The 14,046-nt window shown below is 36.5% G+C and overlaps 1 protein-coding gene across 1 annotated transcript in view; it reads left to right on the forward strand.

The window, feature by feature from the left end:
• Window positions 1–14,046, forward strand: part of dusp22a (dual specificity phosphatase 22a) — a 161,938-nt gene that overhangs the window by 123,219 nt on the left and 24,673 nt on the right. The window contains exons 5-6 of the mRNA XM_028809838.2: window positions 10,527–10,601; window positions 12,847–13,018. Of these exons, the coding sequence (XP_028665671.1) occupies window positions 10,527–10,601; window positions 12,847–13,018 (247 nt within the window). The remainder of the gene's footprint in view (window positions 1–10,526; window positions 10,602–12,846; window positions 13,019–14,046) is intronic.

A 14,046-nucleotide genomic window follows, 5' to 3' on the forward strand; every position in this document is an offset into this window, starting at 1 on the left:
CATCACTCTGATGTTGATGATTTTACGTCCTTGGATGAGGATGAAGACCAAGATGTTGAACCACCACCAAAAAAAAAGAAAATAGCTAACAAAGGTAAAAACTGTCTAAAAACAGTCAGTATGACAGAGCCAGAAGAGGAATGCAAGTTAGATCATAGAAGGCCACCATGGAAAAAACAGGAAATTGAGTCAATACCTGTGCCAGATTCCACATTTGATCCCCCAGATGAAATTGAAACACCACTGCAGTATTTCAAGAAGATGTTCACTAACGAGATGGTTCAACATATTTCTAACCACACTAATTTGTACTCTGCCCAGAAGTTTGGAGATCCCATACAAACCACCTCTCATGAAATTGAATCTTTCCTGGCCATTCTGCTGTACATGGAAGTTTTCGAATACCCATCCATAGACGATTACTGGCACCATCTGTCACGGTACAACCTTGTAGCTGATATTATGCCCGTCAAAAGGTTCAAGTTGTTAGGCAAACTTGGTCACTTCACTGACAATGAGCAGTGTGAAGGCAGCCAGGATCGGTTTTATAAAATCCGCCCTCTGTTTGAAATGCTGAGGAAGCAGTGTCTCCTTATTCCATCCACTTACAGGCAGAGTGTAGATGAAGTAATGGTGGCATACAAAGGCACACGGGCAGGGAATCTGCGTCAGTGCATTGCCAATAAACCAGATAAGTGGGGTTTCAAAGTCTTCTGTCAGGCCAGTTCCTGTGGCATTGTACATGATCTCTTACTTTATCAAGGGAAATCCACATTTTTCAATGTTGACCTGAGTGAGGAGGAGCAGATGTTACTTCTGGGGGCCAAAGTGGTGACATCACTGTGCAAAACTATAACAGTGCCATGTCTGTCTGTTGTGTTTTGTGACAACTATTTTACCAGTTTTGGGTTGTTCCAGAGGCTGAAATCCACTCTGGGAATCAGCTGCATTGGTACAGTTTGGACAAACCGCATTAGTGGAGCTCCTCTGATGCCAGATAAAGAGCTGGTGAAGAAAGGTCGTGGAGCATGCGACTACAGGTCCAGTGATGGGATGATCGCGGTGAAATGGGTGGACAACAAGTGCGTCACCCTACTGAGCAATGCCTGTGGAGTTGAGCCTTTATCCACTTTGAAGCGATGGAGCAAGGAGGCTCATTCAAAGATCAGTGTTTCATGCCCATTCCTCACCAAAGCCTACAATGAACACATGGGTGGCCTTGACCTATCTGATAGGCTTGTGCACCTATACAAGACCCTTGTGAAATCAAGGCAGTGGTATTTTCCACTGTTTGGTTACATACTTGACCTTGCCGTGTCAAATTCCTGGCTTCTTTACAAGAGGGAATGTCAGCTGATACATGAGAAGTCAATGCCTCTGAAAAATTTTCGTTTGAGTATTGCTGGAAGTGTCAAGCTCATCAACAAGCCCCAAATTGGCAGGCCACCATCTTCCTTGCCTCCTGCTGAGGAACCAAAGAGCTCCAATGCAAGAGCATCCCAACCAATGCCAGATGTGCGATTTGACAACGTTGCACATTGGCCCATCCACTCTGACAATCGAGGGAGATGTAGCTACTGCACAAAGTGAGTCTGTAGGTGGAAGTGCCATAAATGTGGAGTCTTCCTGTGCTTGAACACGAACCAAAACTGCTTCTTCATATACCACCAGAAAAAATTAAATACTATTAAGAAAGGTGGGTTATGGAAACACTAAAGCTACATTACATAAAACAATTGAGTTTTTTCAGTTTCATTTGTCAAGACACAAACTCTCTTTCTTCCCCCCACACAGGCTGAAGCACCATGTTCAGCAGCACGCTCTGAAGTGTGAAAAACTGCTCTGTTTCTGTTTTATGGTTTTATAGACCTGTTTTTCATGTTGATATTGTTATTAATTTTGTTATTTTTTAATATATTTGTTTCACAATAAAACAAAAGAAAAACACAAAGATGTTGCTTTGATATTGTTGGAAACATTTAATAAATGTTACTTTTACTTTTACCTTTAACGGCTTCCTCTACCGTTTGGTAGACCTCTGTAATTAACAAACTGCATGGTCAGTGTTTGAAAAAACTATTGATTTTTGCTTTTCTTGGCCTACAGACCTCAGAAATGATAAAAAAAAATTTTCAATGCGTTTTTCTGGGTGTGCCACTTAAAGGTTAATTACCTTGCACACCAAACAAATGAAAGAGGCACATATCAATGTAACTATTCTTTATAGTTCTTAATTTTATGTGGTCAATAAGTCCTATCCTAGGCAGGGAGACAATCGTGTTTTTTGTATGCAAATTATATTTAATTTCCCTGTATTGTATTGGACCCCTTTTGTATACTGGGGTCCTCTGGTTCAGTCCAGCTGGTGCATTTCTTAGTTAGAAGTCAATCTATGCTGATAACAGAATTTGTTATTAAATTCAATTGATTTCATTTTGCTACATCAAGTCATTCACATTGTAGGATTTTTTCTTTTTAATGATATCTCTGAAATGATTTTTCAACCAGAGCAAAAAGGAATTCTTATCTCTTCACTTGTTTCTGTACTATTTCTTTCCATATATTTAGATAAAACAGATATTTCAGGATAAAAGCATGCAGCTGTAAATACTGTAGTACTAAGTTAGATACTGAGCTGTTTGCTCCTTTGTCAGCATTAACTAGCAGTGAATTAAGAAAATAAGAGGCAAATTAAAACTGGAAATATCTAAAATATAATATGGCAGGTAACTTTACCTTTTGAAGAGTAAAAATTTAAGGAATGAGAATCTTAAAAAGGGAGTCAAAGAAAATGAATCAAAAATGTTTAAGCAATTATAGGCTCCAAATTAAGAAATTGACTTGGAACAAACAGTTGTTTATTTTTTATAATTTTATTTAAAATTATTGTGAACTTTTTGCTTCCAGATTGTCTGCTAATGGTACTTCATATTAAAGATGCAGAATAAAAGTTATTATTCGGTGTTTTATATAAACACAATGTTTGTTGAGTGTTGCATGCATTTTTTCATTAAATGCAATACATATAACATAAAATGAAAATAAAACAAATACCTAATATCTAAAATATAATATGGCAGGTAACTGTACAGTTTCAGAATAAATGTTTACATTACATAGGCAGTTTCAGATGTTGTAAAACCATTTTGCAACTGTGCCACATGTAATAGTTTCAAAGTTATGCCCCTGCAGCAATGTAAATCATTTTTAACATTGATTTGACATTTTTGGAATTTGACGATAATGTGTTGTTTCATCAGTATGCCCTGCCAACACATCTGTGGTGTTATAGAACAAGCAGCCTAACAGAAATAACTTGTGATAACTGATCTACTACCTCACTTAACATTATTGTGACGCTTTTGAAGAGTTTGTTCTGGTGTTTCATGTTAGAGGACCGTCATTTTCTAACTGCTTAGTCCTGAACAGGGTTTGCTGGATCCTATCCCAGCTAGCATAGGGCACAGAGTGAACAAACCCTGGACAGGGTTTCAGTCTATTGCAAGGTGAACACACACGAGCTAGTTTAGGATTGCTAATTCACCTAACCTGCATGTCTTTTGACTGGTGGAAGTAAATGGAGCTTCCAAAGGAAACCCATGCAAACTCAGGGAGGTCCCAAGATGAGAATGCTGGTCTCCTTACTGGGAGGCAGCGGCAGTACCATTGCACTACCTTGCTGGCCTCATATTAGAGGTGCAGAGTAAAAGAAATAATTTACACTGTTTTATTTAAACGCATTTTCAGTTTTATCCAAACACATTTTCATTTTGTAATTATGTTGTCATCCAGCAGTTAATCTATGGAGGAGCTGTGAGAAAGAAGATGGTTGTTTGTTACCGGATCCTTTTCTGGAGGCATTCATATTGTAAGAAAATAAGTTATGATAGAAAAGCAAAAAAATGTCAAGAGGATAAGTTGTTATAGCCTATATATATATAATTTATTTATATATATATATATTTATTTATATATATATATATATAGTACTGTGTAAAAGTTTTAGGCAGGTGTGAAAAAATGCTGTAAACAAAGAATGCTTTCAGAAATATAAATAATGATTGTTTATTGTTATCAATTTACAAAATGCAAAGTGAGCGAACAAAAGTAAAATCTAAATCAAATCAATATTTGGTGTTGCTACCTTTTGCCTTCAAACCAGCATCAATTCTTATAGGTACACTTGCACAAAGTCAGGGATTTTGTAGGATTATAGTCAGGCGTATGGTCAACCAATTATACCAAACAGGTGCTAATGATCATCAATGTCACATGTAGGTTGAAACACAGTCATTAACTGAAACAGAAACAGCTGTGTAGGAGGCTTAAAACTGGGTGAGGAACAGCCAAACTGCTACCAAGGTGAGGTTGTGGAAGACAGTTTCATGTCATGGCAAGATTGAGCACAGCAACAACACACAAGGTAGTTCTACTGCATCAGCAAGGTCTCTCCCAGACAAAGATTTCAAAGCAGACTGGGGTTTCAAGATGCGCTGTTCAAGCTCTTTTGAAGAAGCACAAAGAAACAGGCAACATTGAGGATCGTAGACGCAGTGGTCGGCCAAGAAAACTTAGTGCACCAGATGAAAGACACATCAAGCTTATTACCCTTCGAAATCGGAAGATGTCCAGCAGTGCCATCAGCTCAGAACTGGCAGAAACCAGTGGGACCCAGGTACACCCATCTACTGACCAGAGAAGTCTGGCCAGAAGTTGTCTTCATGGAAGAGTTGCAGCCAAAAAGCCATACCTCCGACGTGGAAACAAGGCCAAGCGACTCAAGTATGCATGAACACATAGGAACTGGGGTGCAGAAAAATGGCAGCAGGTGCTCTGGACTGATGAGTCAAAATTTGAAATATTTGGCTGTAGCAGAAGGCAGTTTGTTCGTCGAAGGGCTGGAGAGCGGTGCAATAATGAGTGTCTGCAGGCAACATTGAAGCATGGTGGAGGTTCCTTGAACATTTGGGGCTGCATTTCTGCAAATGGAGTTGGAGATTTGGTCAGGATTAATGGTGTTCTCAATGCTGAGAAATACAGGCAGATACTTATCCATCATGCAATACCATCAGGGAGGCGTATGATTGGCCCCAAATTTATTCTGCAGCAGGACAACGACCCCAAACATATAGCCAAAGTCATTAAGAACTATCTTCAGCGTAAAGAAGAACAAGAAGTCCTGGAAGTGATGGTATGGCCCCCACAGAGCCCTGATCTCAACATCATCGAGTGTGTCTGGGATTACATGAAGAGACAGAAAGATGTGAGGAAGCCTACATCCACAGAAGATCTGTGGTTAGTTCTCCAAGATGTTTGGAATGACCTACCAGCCGAGTTCCTTCAAAAACTGTGTGCAAGTGTACCTAAAAGAATTGATGCTGTTTGAAGGCAAAGGGTGGTCACACCAAATACTGATTTGATTTAGATTTCTCTTTTGTTCATTCACTGCATTTTGTTGATTAATGAAAATAAATGATTAACACTTCCATTTTTGAAAGCATTCTTTGTTTACAGCATTTTTTCACACCTGCCTAAAACTTTTGCATAGTACTGTGTGTGTGTGTATGTATATATATATATATATATATATATATATCTATTAGAAAAAAAAATCCTTGCCTTGAAAGCAAAAGCAAGGCTTCGATACGTGATCTTCGCGGAAGACATGTAAAAGACACGTGAGACCAAAGAGACTTGCCACGGTGCGTCTAGCGGGGACCGTAAACATGAGACATTGTGCCAAGAGATTGACCCAGGACTGTCTCGCGATGACATAGAAAATGAGATTCTTGCAAGGACACGCCCTACTTACAATCCTTCAAATAAGACAACAGGGCAGCAAAACATTCAGTCTTGTGAAGGATTTGAGCACACACAGATCCAGGGTCTCGGCGCATATAAAGCGTATAAGGACAATACGTTATAAATGAAACAACGACGAATAAGCAAAGAAGAAAGCAGCATGGAGAAAAGAGACTCAAAAGCGTTGGAAAGAAAAAAGAAAAGATAATCTAGGTGCAAATTCAGAACATAAGGCAAGTAATTATCAGCCCGTAACAAGTGGAATTGAAACAAAACACGTCCAATCGGGCTCAGAATTAAGAGGGTAAAAGACAAGGTAGAACTTAATAAAGACGTTCACAAACGTTGGTGCTATACACGTGCAGAGCAGATAATGAAAGAAGTGCAATTCGAAGGCTCCAAAAAAAAAAATGTTTGCACGATTCAAATGTGGAGAAAGTTAAAGAATATGAAAAAAAATCAGGACAAAGCGAGGTCAGAAATAAAACGCGGTGTAGAAAACAAAGTAAAACGTCATGAAGAGGTTACAAAACAAAAGGGCCAAACATATGCAGAGCAGGTTAGAGATAATTCAGGATAGGTTTCTCTGTTAAGAATTTAAGCACAGACAAAGCGATCTACATCATCATCAGTTAATAATTTTTTTTGCAAAGTAAACAATAAATGCATGTGAGGTAAAACACGTTTTGAAATTCTATGACTTAAACTTCAAAGCCTTACAATGTTTACATACTTATGACATATCACCTGTGTCCATATATTTGATCTCTATTCGCCTTTTAGTTACTTCTCCGAGTAATAATTTCTCTTTTTTTGCACTAATGTGAGGTTTACTTTTTTTTTTTTGACACTGCCGTTTTTTTCTACTTTCATATTCTGTATCTTGCTCTGCATGTGTTTCTCACCTATGTTTTTTTTGGGATCTTTTGAATTCCAGTTTTCATTATCTCTAACCTGACAAAGTCATTAAATACATGTCTCACTGACCTCATTTAAAAGATTCAGCATATTTGGACTTAAAAGATTCCAAATATTGTTTTTACAGAGGTTCTGAAATAAAAGTGAAACTAATGAAATAGCAACAATTCAAAGAAAAAAATATATATATATATATGTCAATTTGTTTTGGCAAATGCTTACATAGGCAGGCTTTCATTATTAGATTGGAATATTAGAAGTAGTATTATGCATGGTCTTCGTATCACCTACCCAAAATCATCTTGCAGTAATAATTTCCTTAGTAAAGCTTTGACTCTGCATAACTCAGGGTAAACACTAGTGCTTTCTGAGGTCATAACCATTGCTAGGTTGCTGCCTGTCAGTCTTGTTGTATTAATTTGCAGTACTATTACAATAGTCATTATATTTTGATATTTGATGCTGGCTTATAATTTTGGTTACTTTATACAGTATGTGCATTTGCCTTTTTTTCTTGGTCATTGCCTGCTCTTGACCCTTCCCTTCTATTATTTGTAATTAAATATTTCCTTCTTATATCCTGTCTCAACTGTTGCTCATGCAGTTTATACTATCCTGCTTTTCTTGTAAAGCACATTTCATTAAAACATAAGGACAATTTATATGAGAAGTCGTCATTCAGCCAATATACAGTAGCTTGTCGATTATTTATTGTGCTTTTGTAAAATATCATCAAGTTAGGATTTGAAGTTTAGATGATGCTATCTACTACATGTCTTAGTAACTTATTCCATGTATTTATTTATTGGTCCTCTGAGTAATGAAAAAACTTCTACCAACATGCATCATTAACCAGATTCCAGTTGAAGGAAAAGTTAACAGGAATCCATCCTTCTAATTATCTTTGCAATCTTGAACACTTCTATCTTGTCATCTTTTCATCTACATTTATTCTTTTTTGCTCCAGCATATACTTTGCATTCCTGGAATTAGTGTAATACATCTCCTCTGGATTTTGTCTTGCACTGTATCTGTTTTATAATGTGCACACCAAAACCAAGCAGTAAATTTCAGAGACACCTCATATGTTTGAGTTGTATAACTTAAGAATAACCTCCCTTTCCTCAAGACTGTGTCCTGGAAAATCCATCATCCTGCTGGCCTTCTAAATAACGTTTTATGTGCTGTCTGGATGTGGAGGGAGAAGTGTCCACTACAGCTAAAAAATACTTCTTTCATATGGTGTATTTTAAGTATCAGAGTAATACATTGTGTAATCATAGCTAATATTATGACTTCCTATATGTGAAATATTACATTTATTGACATTAAGCATCACTTGGCACACATCTTTCCAAGTATGAATTCTTTCAATGTCTCTCCTTAATGATTTTGTTGTACTGTATATAGGGTGTCTGCTATTGCTTCTGGTATAATGTAAAATTCATTTTTAACCAGCTTGTTAGTTGCATTTTTAACTGGATCATTTAAATACACAAAAAAGTCGTCACAGGTAGATTGTTTAAATAGACTAAAACAATTAGTGGCCTAGGCCTTGATCTCTGAGGTATAAAACATGCTGCATCACCTATATCAGAAAAAGGTCTTTGCCTCAAAATCCTTTGCTTTCAATGTCTGAGCCAGTTTTGTACATGTCTACAACCTTAATGTTAAAATTGCATTTATTTTATTTTGATCTCTAACTTTATGTGGCACCTTAGCAATAGCTTCTTAAAAACTGAAAAAAATAATATTGTAATATAACCCATTCTGATCAAATGGTTTTGTTGCTTCATCATAAAATTCTATTATATTATTAAATACAATTTCCTCATTTAATACCGTGTTTATTATTTACTAAAACACACAATGTTTGTGTGCTACTCTCTTTTTTAAACATTTATTCCAGTAAATTAACATATGCAATTATTATTCTCTAATAGTTAAAATAATTCATGTTTTGTTTTCCTTAGTGGAATGACTTCTGCTAGCTTGTAGTTTACAGGAATTTTTCCAGCACAAAGTAACTTGAAAAATGTATGTGAAGTTTTTTTACATAATCAATAGCTTCCTTGGTCACTCATACATAAATAATTATAAGCTTCTATAAGGTTGTTTAGGTACTCTCATCTTGCCAGTGCATTATGAAACACATCTTTTGTTTTTTTCAATCTTGGAACTGGGTTCCCATGCATTGGAAGCCAACTTCACAGTTCTGTACTGAGTAAATGATATGCTGCGGACTCATTAACCATCCTTGAGGTCATGAATTCCCACTAAAGTTTGCATTCCATCACTAGCCAAATCAGTTACTCCATTTGTAGACATTTTTGGCCCCAAGCATATGTGCATATACTGTATGAATTCAGGTACCTGTGTAAAAAATAAATAAATAAATAAAAATATTTTCACTTTAGAAACTAAATATATTGTAAACTTGTAATTCTGAATGTGGTGTTACCATTACTGTTCAGATTAAGACCTCTTTTTATTAGTTTTCATTTTAAGCAGCGAGTCACATATATTTTCTTCTGAAAAAAACAGGTTCTTATTTTTCATTTAGCAGTCCGAAAACCACAGATAATGACTACATCAAGAATTTGTGCCTACTGTAACAAGAATGCAGGAAATCTAAGGGTGAAAAGGAGGAAAATATGCTGAAGGCACAAGTTTTTTTTTTTATTTGAATCCCAGCAGAAATGACATCCACTTATCTATTTTAACCCCAGTCTGGTGCTAAATGCTTAAGCAATAATAACATTTTGCTTGCAATCATTTTGCTTTGCATTATTTTGCAATTTATTTTAAGAATTTCTCAATGTTTAGATACTAGATCTAGTATTTCAAGAAAAAGTTGTTGTTTTTTAAACACTGTTTAATTTCTTTAAAAAAGGATTTTTTCAAGCTATGTTAGCTTCAAAAAGTTATCATACTCTCTCATGGTGGCACTGGGTTCAAGGCAGGAACCAGTCCTCAACAAAAAGCCAATCCATCCCTGGACCTTCTCTGGCATGTGACCAAACTGATACAGGGCCATTTTGTAACTGAAAATTAACTTAACATGCATATTTTTAGGAATGTGAGAGGGTAACATGTTCATGTAGAAGAAAACCAATGCAGACACATGGAGAATATGTAAACTCCAAGTAGAAAATTACTAGATGTAGGATTCAAATGCATGTTACTAAGCCCAGGCTAAAACAACCATCACTTTAGCAGCAGCAAAAAAAATCCACATGCCTCAACTTACTATAAATATATAAAAAATAACTTTATGCATCCTGAAGAGATAACGAATTTACTCTGTGACTGGCCGGAAATTTGGTTTAGACTTAGATGTTTTCCATGCAGTCTTTTCATACATCATAAAAAACTGCAATTGAAGAATGCCCTTGGTTGCTAATTGTTTCTGAGTTTGAAACTAAGGGGCTAAAGTACGCTTTTGTGATTTAATTTTTTTTCAGTAATTTAGCAGGTATTTGTTGGTTCATGGGTATTACGTTAATTTACTCTTCCTAAGTAAAACATTTCTTTAAAAAATAAGAGAATGAATATTTAATCTTAAGAAATCTAATAATGATATGATGCTATGTTTGTATTATTCTCTGTTACTGGAAACACTAGTGGTATTTTCCTATTGAATGTCTTCATGTCATATACTGCTGTACTTCAGCTTATATAGATGTTTTCCACATTGCCATGCTCATAATGCATCACATATGTTTTAAAATTCAAAAATATAATAATCTGACGGAAATGTTTGCTGTGACACATTATTTTAAACTATTTAAAACTTTATTTTTCAGGATACAGCATTTCAAAGAATGTATTAGTTTTATTCATGAAAGTCGGCTTAATGGTGGTGGCTGCCTTGTTCACTGGTAAGTATTGTAATATGTCTGTGTATTAACATGAGTTGCGTTTTCCCAAAAACTTAATAGTGTTTCTGACCACTGAATTAAAACACTGGTTAAGTTAAATGTGTACAATGAAAGACTTAAGAATGAAGGCTAAACTGAGCTGTTAAAGAAAGAAGAAATAAATAAATTATTCATTAATTGTCACATAGTACTTAACAGTGACATGTTACAAGTTTACATTAATAAGATGTGTATTGTACAAAATGTATATTTTGTGTATGTCAATTATTACATAACTAGGAAATTATCTTCATGTTATTTGCCTTAAGCCTCACTGTTCTTTTGTATGTGTGGGAAAATAAAAGCAATACATTGCAATGTAGAATCATTCAATTTTGTTCAATTGTGATATGCAATTTCAGTGCAGTGTTTTTGGAGGTGAGGATATAAGGCATTAAGATAATGCTTAAATAGTAGTATTTTAGATTTAAATTAAGTATTGAGTATTATTTCACTGGTTCACATACAATAATTATATTATGCATTCCAGATATTACAGATTAAGCATGACATAATTGTCTACTCAGTTTCTAAATATAAACTGCTTGCTTTAGTGTTAGTTAGAATGTGAAAGAAATCCTATTCCTTAAACGGTTTTGCAAATTTAATAAACAAAAATGAATTAAAAAAAACAGCCTACTTCTGTTCAATGAACATTTTACTATTAAGTGAATGTTTCAAGAATCTAATTTGAAAATGCTGTTCAGCTTGTACTGTTAGCAGATAAGACATTGCACATAATTGACCTTGTAAAATAAACTTCAGTGAAAAAAGTATTCTCCCTTTACTTTGAATTTTACTATCAGGCAAGGTCCAGGAATGGAACAAAGGCTTTTGTAAAACTGCTAGGCAGTCCAAAAGCAGGCAGCTGTTATTGCCAGTTTAAATTCTCACATTATTCACACGAATTTTGAAGAAATTAGCATACCAGTTTTTATACCAGGGACCAAAGCATTTTGACTACTAAGACAACAGAGGAAGACCATCACACGTTCAAAAGCCACTAAGGTATATTGAGTGATTAGACCTTCTCGGACAACGATCATAGGCAGCAGCAGCAACAAGTGAGTGCTCAGCATATAGTTTATGTGATCCAGCTAGATTAGTCCATTCATATAAGGAACCCAAATTACTCTCGATTGGCACCGTCTTCTTTATCATGTGTTGTACTCTCTTTCCTCCCACCTCATTGTCTGCAGTGAGGCCATAGGCATTCAAGGTCAGGCCGGTTGAGATGCAGAAGATGCCCAGTTAGATCAAAGCACGTGGAAGCCTACTTCATACTTAAATATAAGACATACAACGCTAGGAGAACAGATCCATTGACTCCTCAGAAATTGCCAAACAATACATGTTAGTAAAAATCATTTTGTCATTTCACATAACATACAAAACACCAATAAAATATGAATGATGCAGAAGATGTAGGACATCAAACACCCATCATCTTTAAATTAATACTAATGACTACACAATTAGAAAGGCTTACATTACTTGAGAAGTAGTAAAGAAAGACATCTCAAAGCATAGTCTGTATACTCATGAGCCATACATTGAACATCTCTGTGTTAGGCTTATTTGTGTTGTACTACACATCAGCAATCTCAGAAATTTAAACACATCTATAGATTGTTTGGAGAAGAAATTCAATGTCAAATTCTAAACTTTTAACATCCAAGTAATACTGTGGGGATCTGAAGTTAGAAGTTAATGTTCAAAAAATCCCAAAGCTGAAGTATACTTAAAATAAGGAGTGCAATAAATATTCTCTATAGCCATGTGTAAAACCTATCAGCAAGTAAAGAAGGTGTTATTATAAGTCTTATGAGGTTTTTTTCACAGAGTAACAGTGAATATGGCCACCCTGGTTTCCTCTATCAACCAAAAATGTTACGTTAACTGATGAATAAACTAGCATTTTGTGAATAACTGAGCATGCCATGTGACAGGCTGGTGTTTGTTCCTGCCTTGTACCTACTGCTGCCCAGATAGATGCTAGGTAGATGCAAAGATTCAGGAGATCCAAAAACAGAAGAATACATTTTCACCAATATGTATTTTATAAGCATCTTCTGCTGTATTTATCTGTGTTTTTAATTTCAGATTTCCTTTTATCATATATTAAGAATTCATTTGATGCATTATATAAAAGTAATACATATGCCTTCCCTATGTTTGTTTTTTATTCTTTTTTTTTTATTGTCAGTCTGGCAGGAGTTTCCCGTAGTACCACTTTGGTTGTGGCTTACCTTATGACAGTAACTAACCTGGGCTGGGAAGACTGCTTGTGTGCAGTGAAGGCTGTTCGCTCCTTTGTTGGACCCAACTTTGGTTTCCAGCAGCAACTGCAGGAATTTCATATGTCTCTTGTCTCAGAGGTAACTCCACCTTCTTTGTAAGTTCAGTAAAGAGCACCACTCTCTGAAAACCAGGGTACAAACTGGTGGTAGTAGCCTGCTAAGCCGAGAAAGGCTTGGACTTGCCTCTTGGTCTTTGGACAGGGCCACTTCAATATGACATTTATTCTGGAAAACTGTGGCCGCACTGTACTCCGTCCCACTAGGTAGCCTAAATATTTGTCTTCTTTTAACCCAAAGAAAAACTTATTAGGGTCAAGCTGAAGACCAGCTTCTGCCAAAGCCCATAATACAGCTTGGACCTGCTGTAGGTGTTCCTTCCATGTGTTGGAATAGATGACTATGTCATCCAGATAGGCAGCACTATAGGTGTTATGAGGACGGAGCACTTTATCCAGCAGATGCTAGAAGGTCGCAGATGCCCCATGTAACCCAAATGGAAGGACACGATACTGCAAGTGACGACTAGGGTTACTAAACACAGTCTTAACCATTATGGAGTCCATTAAAGGAACCTGCCAGTACCCCTTCATCATATCAAGAATGGTCAATAATTTAGCATGTCCTAGCCGCTGGAGGAGGTCATCCATTTGTGACATTGGATAGACGTTGAATTGGGAGCCTTGCTTAAGCCTCCAGAAGTCATTTCAAAACCTCCAACTTCTGTCAGGCTTTGTGACCAAGACAAGAGGGCTGGTCCAGGGACTGTGACTCTCCTCTATCACACCTAGTTCCAGCATACTCTTGATCTTCAACTCCACTTCTGCTCTTTTTGCCTCGATATGAGCATTCTCGGATGATCATCCCGGGCTCAGTCACAATGTCATGTGCAATCGGGGAGGAGAGGTGGGGGGGGGTCTGGTCCCCTGTCTTTCCACAATTTCAGCAAGTTCATGTGATATACATGTTCGCTAGGTCGGCTCTTTGGTTGTTTCACCAAATAATCGATGAGCCTGTTTCTCTCCTGAACTTCGTACGGGCCTTGCCAATGTGCTAGTGATTTAGGATGGGAGGTGGGAACAAATACCATGACACAATCTCCCAGGCAG

Source organism: Erpetoichthys calabaricus, chromosome 9, assembly GCF_900747795.2.
Source record: "Erpetoichthys calabaricus chromosome 9, fErpCal1.3, whole genome shotgun sequence".
Lineage (NCBI taxonomy): Eukaryota > Metazoa > Chordata > Cladistia > Polypteriformes > Polypteridae > Erpetoichthys > Erpetoichthys calabaricus.